The following is a 4,016-nucleotide window of genomic DNA, read 5'->3' as shown; positions in this document are numbered from 1 at the left end:
AGGAAGTATTTTTTTAAGGTTAAGTTGAGATTTATTACTTGGACAGAACAAAATGTTCAGTTGCTTTTGTAGCAGTCCTAATGTGAAACATTTATTTCTTGCCACAGATTCACTTCTTCAGGGCATTAGGGGTACAAGCAAAATAATCCAAGCATGGAGACCACAAATATTTGACAACTCAGAGAATGTTGCTTTTTTGACCTTAGCGGCATGGTGTCATGGAGGTCAGTCAAAGAGTTTGTGCCATGATTGTTTGTTCAAACTGCTCTGGTGAATAAAGGCAATATTATGACATTTTCTGACATGACAAACGTGACATTTGCAGGTGAAATTATTTAGACAGAAAAAAAAAATTGTAAAATCTAAAGAATGCACATTAGAAAAAAAAAAAAAAAAAAATATATATATATATATATATGCATGCATTATATGAGGCTAAGTACATTTATAGCTATATAAATTATAGTTAACCACTATAAATATTATAAGGAATTTTGGCATCTTTATGCAAGAAATCATACCCGACAAGTCCCTTTACCAAGCTCGATTTTATTTTATTATTTATTGCACACATGCACATGTCACAAAAGCACAGAAAGCATGTAAAACGTGCAGAGAAAGTACACCACTCAAACTCTGTCACATGTTCATAATGTGACTTCTTTCCTTTAATAATCTTTGGAAATTACCTTAGTTTTGTATCTGCTTTGTTTGTGCCTCTGCTGTGATTGGCTGGCTCTTGTGTTGTGAGGGCTGGGGCTGAATAAAAGGACAGCTGTAAGAGGAGACTGCATTGAGATTGTGAGGACCTGTGTTGTGACACTCAAAACTCTTTTTCCCTAGCGTTGGATTTGTTTTACGCACCAGCACCATGTGTAAAGGGCTCGCTGCCCTCCCAGCAACATGCTTGAAAAGGTATGAACTACCTTCCTGGAAGTTATTAGCAATATATGATTTCATACTCTGTATACTCTGAACTGGACTAAGAGCAAAGTAGTTGTTTTGGTATCGAGATATCACAATTTACTTGGAGTAATGGAAAATTGTGTGGGTTTTTTTTAAAAATTATTATTAGAAAATAAACTACTTTGAAAAATTCTGTAAAGTTCAGAATTGTTTACACGACTGATTCTCTAAAGCTAAAAGATTCATTTAATTATGTTTTCTCCAAAAGTGCCAAAGACATAAAGCATAAGATTGGCTTCCTGCTTCAAAAGCCAGATCCACCTCAAGATCATAAGATTCTGAAGGAGAAGGAGAAGGAGAAGGTCACTGTGGTGAACAGGTAAGGTTGGACCAATATGGTTTACTTTATATTATATTATATTATATTATATTATATTATATTATATTATATTATATTATATTATATTATATTATATTATATTATATTATATTATATTATATTATATTATATTAATTATATTATATTATATTATATTATATTATATTATATTATATTATATATTTTTTAACCATTACTGAAGCTAATCTGATCTTATTTACATTAACATTTATATTTTGTTTTATATTAATTCCTTTGATTCTAGAGTCCCTATTGCTGAAATTGAGAAATGGAAATCATCATTTAACAACCTGATTGAAAATGAAGGTAAGAGTCAATATTATTTGGTTATTCAATAAAAAAATAAAAATAAAAATAAAAATTAATCAACCATCTTGGTCAAATCTTAGAAACCAGCATGTGTTAATGATCAACAGACTGCAGCATAAGAATGATTTAATAAGAAAGCCTGAGACGTCTGCACTGACCCTTGTTATATTCGGCTTTGTGTTTGCTGTCAAAGAGCCCATGGCCACATTAATGTCTCTGTTAAAGGAGAATATGTTTCTGTCAGTTTGACAGGCCATGACCATATTTTTCTCATGCCCCAGAGTGTGTGCTACGTGTCCGCAGACTGCACTGGTGGCCCCTGAAGAGCTTAAGTGTTCTGATCTGCAGGACTACAGGGGTCATCAACCACTAGGACAGTCTTTAGAGAAGCCCCCCAGACTCAAAGTCCTGACCTCTTCATTCCAAAACCTCCTCAGCATCCGTTTCCTAAAAATAATGGCTTCAGATAGAGATTTGAATATCTTCGGACCAGGGTTATTATAGTCACCTAAAATACTTGAAATTAAATAAATGTTTACTTTAATAAATATAAAAAAATAGATTTTTTATTTAAGCTAGTTTTCTAAAACTAAAATAATTAAAGCTAAAACTGGAAAAAAAATCTGCAGACATTTAAAAAAAAACAAAAAAACAATGCAAATGACAAAACATAAAAATGATCAAAACTTCAACTAAAACGAGCATGAAATCAGAATATATAAAATAAATAAATTTGATTTCAAAATATTAACAACAGAAACTACAGTAGTATCTCAGTGTTTCTTAAATTATGCTGCTTCTGACAGTAATTTTTATATTATGTCATATTGTTATAATATAAAATATTCTTTCCTTTCAGATGGTCTGAAGGCATTCACTTCCTATTTAGAGTCCGAGTACAGTCAAGAGAACATCGAATTCTGGGAAGCCTGTGAGGATTTCAAGCAGACATCAGTGGACAAGATGAATGTGAAAGCTATAAACTTATTTGAGCGCTACGTTGAAGTCGATTCCCCTAGAGAGGTGAGAGTGCTGCTTGACTGTAATAGGTCTATTCCCTTATCACACTCTACACATGTACTCATAAAACTATTTTTTTTTTTTTTTAGTTGAATTTGGATTCAGCCACCAGAGAACTCACTAGAAAGAATCTGGAAAGATGTGACTCATCCTGTTTTGAGGAGGCTCAGAGCAAAATCTTCACCCTAATGGAAAAGGACTCATACAGGCGCTTCCTGAAATCCAAACTGTTCTTGGAACTGTCTCAACCACTGCTGGACAAAAAACCCTGTAGTTTGGAAAAGAAAGGAAAACGACACGTTTCTGACTACAGTCAGTGCTTGCCTAGTTATGCCTAACCTGAACCATCTCAGATGAACAAAGTATATGATGAACTTTGCCATAATGTGACTTCCACTCATTTTGGCTGTTTAAAGCTTGTTCACGTTTAAATGTTAAATTGTGGAGTTGTAACTCCAGAGCCAAACTACAAATCATTAGGTTCAGTCATTGTAATTGTAACACTTTTAGCTTTGCAGCAGCAGAATTAAAAGTGTGTAGTTTCATTGCTTGAGCATGATCTAAGCGAGTTTTTTGCATGCAATGTTTTCACAGACAACAGAAATACTCCTCAACCTTGAAATTCCATTGAATTGGCATTGGGGAAACAAGATATCTAAATGACTGTTACAGACAGAAAATGTTTTTCTTTTTTAAAGATTTTTTTTTTAAGCTCTGATGAGAATAGGACCATTAACATCACTAATAATATCCAATTGTATTCTCTTTACTCTTGTAATGCTCTGTAATACATATATTTACATATGTTTATGAATAAGCTCTTTTAACTTGAAGTACGTTCTTTCTACTACAAATGTGAAATTTCCAGCATGTCCTTTTAATTTCTGGCCGCTTTTCAAAATCCACAAAATGACAAGTGAATGTGATAAATGTGGATGTGCAATGTATTACCTGTCACTGCCATTGAATTAGGATGCGTTGTGTACTGAACCTTTGTCTTGGCTGTAAGGCAGACTTTACATATCAAATCACAAATGCTCCCATTAGAATAAATGGCCAAATGTGAGTTGTTTACATATTTGTTTACTAGTTCCATATTTATTTTTTTCATATTTATGAATAAAATTACATCATAAAGTTACAATTGTATTAACGTCTCCATCATTTTGGTCTCCAAAATACTTATAGATCCAACAGACAACTGACAATTTGACATTTTAAAATAACATGCAATTGAACATTAATTTTTAAGATTTTGTTTACCCATATATATATATATATATATATATATATTGTGGGTATTTTTTTATATTATATGTTTTTTTTTTTTTTTGAGAAAGAGAGAGAACTTCTTGACACTATTCAAAACTAGGTAGTCAGC

At 32.3% G+C, this 4,016-nt stretch overlaps 1 protein-coding gene across 1 annotated transcript; it reads left to right on the top strand.

Moving 5' to 3' along the window:
- Nucleotides 1-758: 758 nt before the first annotated feature.
- On the top strand, nt 759-3,784 carry LOC132151798 (regulator of G-protein signaling 4-like). Its single transcript, XM_059560166.1, has 5 exons — nt 759-915; nt 1,175-1,285; nt 1,551-1,612; nt 2,475-2,638; nt 2,725-3,784. Exons 1-5 carry the CDS (start codon nt 872-874, stop codon nt 2,971-2,973), a joined length of 630 nt encoding a protein of 209 aa, XP_059416149.1. The 5' UTR covers nt 759-871; the 3' UTR covers nt 2,974-3,784.
- Nucleotides 3,785-4,016: the final 232 nt, after the last annotated feature.

The sequence above is a fragment of the Carassius carassius genome, chromosome 10 (assembly GCF_963082965.1).
Source record: "Carassius carassius chromosome 10, fCarCar2.1, whole genome shotgun sequence".
In the NCBI taxonomy this organism is placed as follows: Eukaryota; Metazoa; Chordata; class Actinopteri; order Cypriniformes; family Cyprinidae; genus Carassius; species Carassius carassius.
The sequence above is the reverse complement of the archived record's forward strand: the minus strand, read 5'-3'. Positions and strand labels throughout refer to the sequence as shown.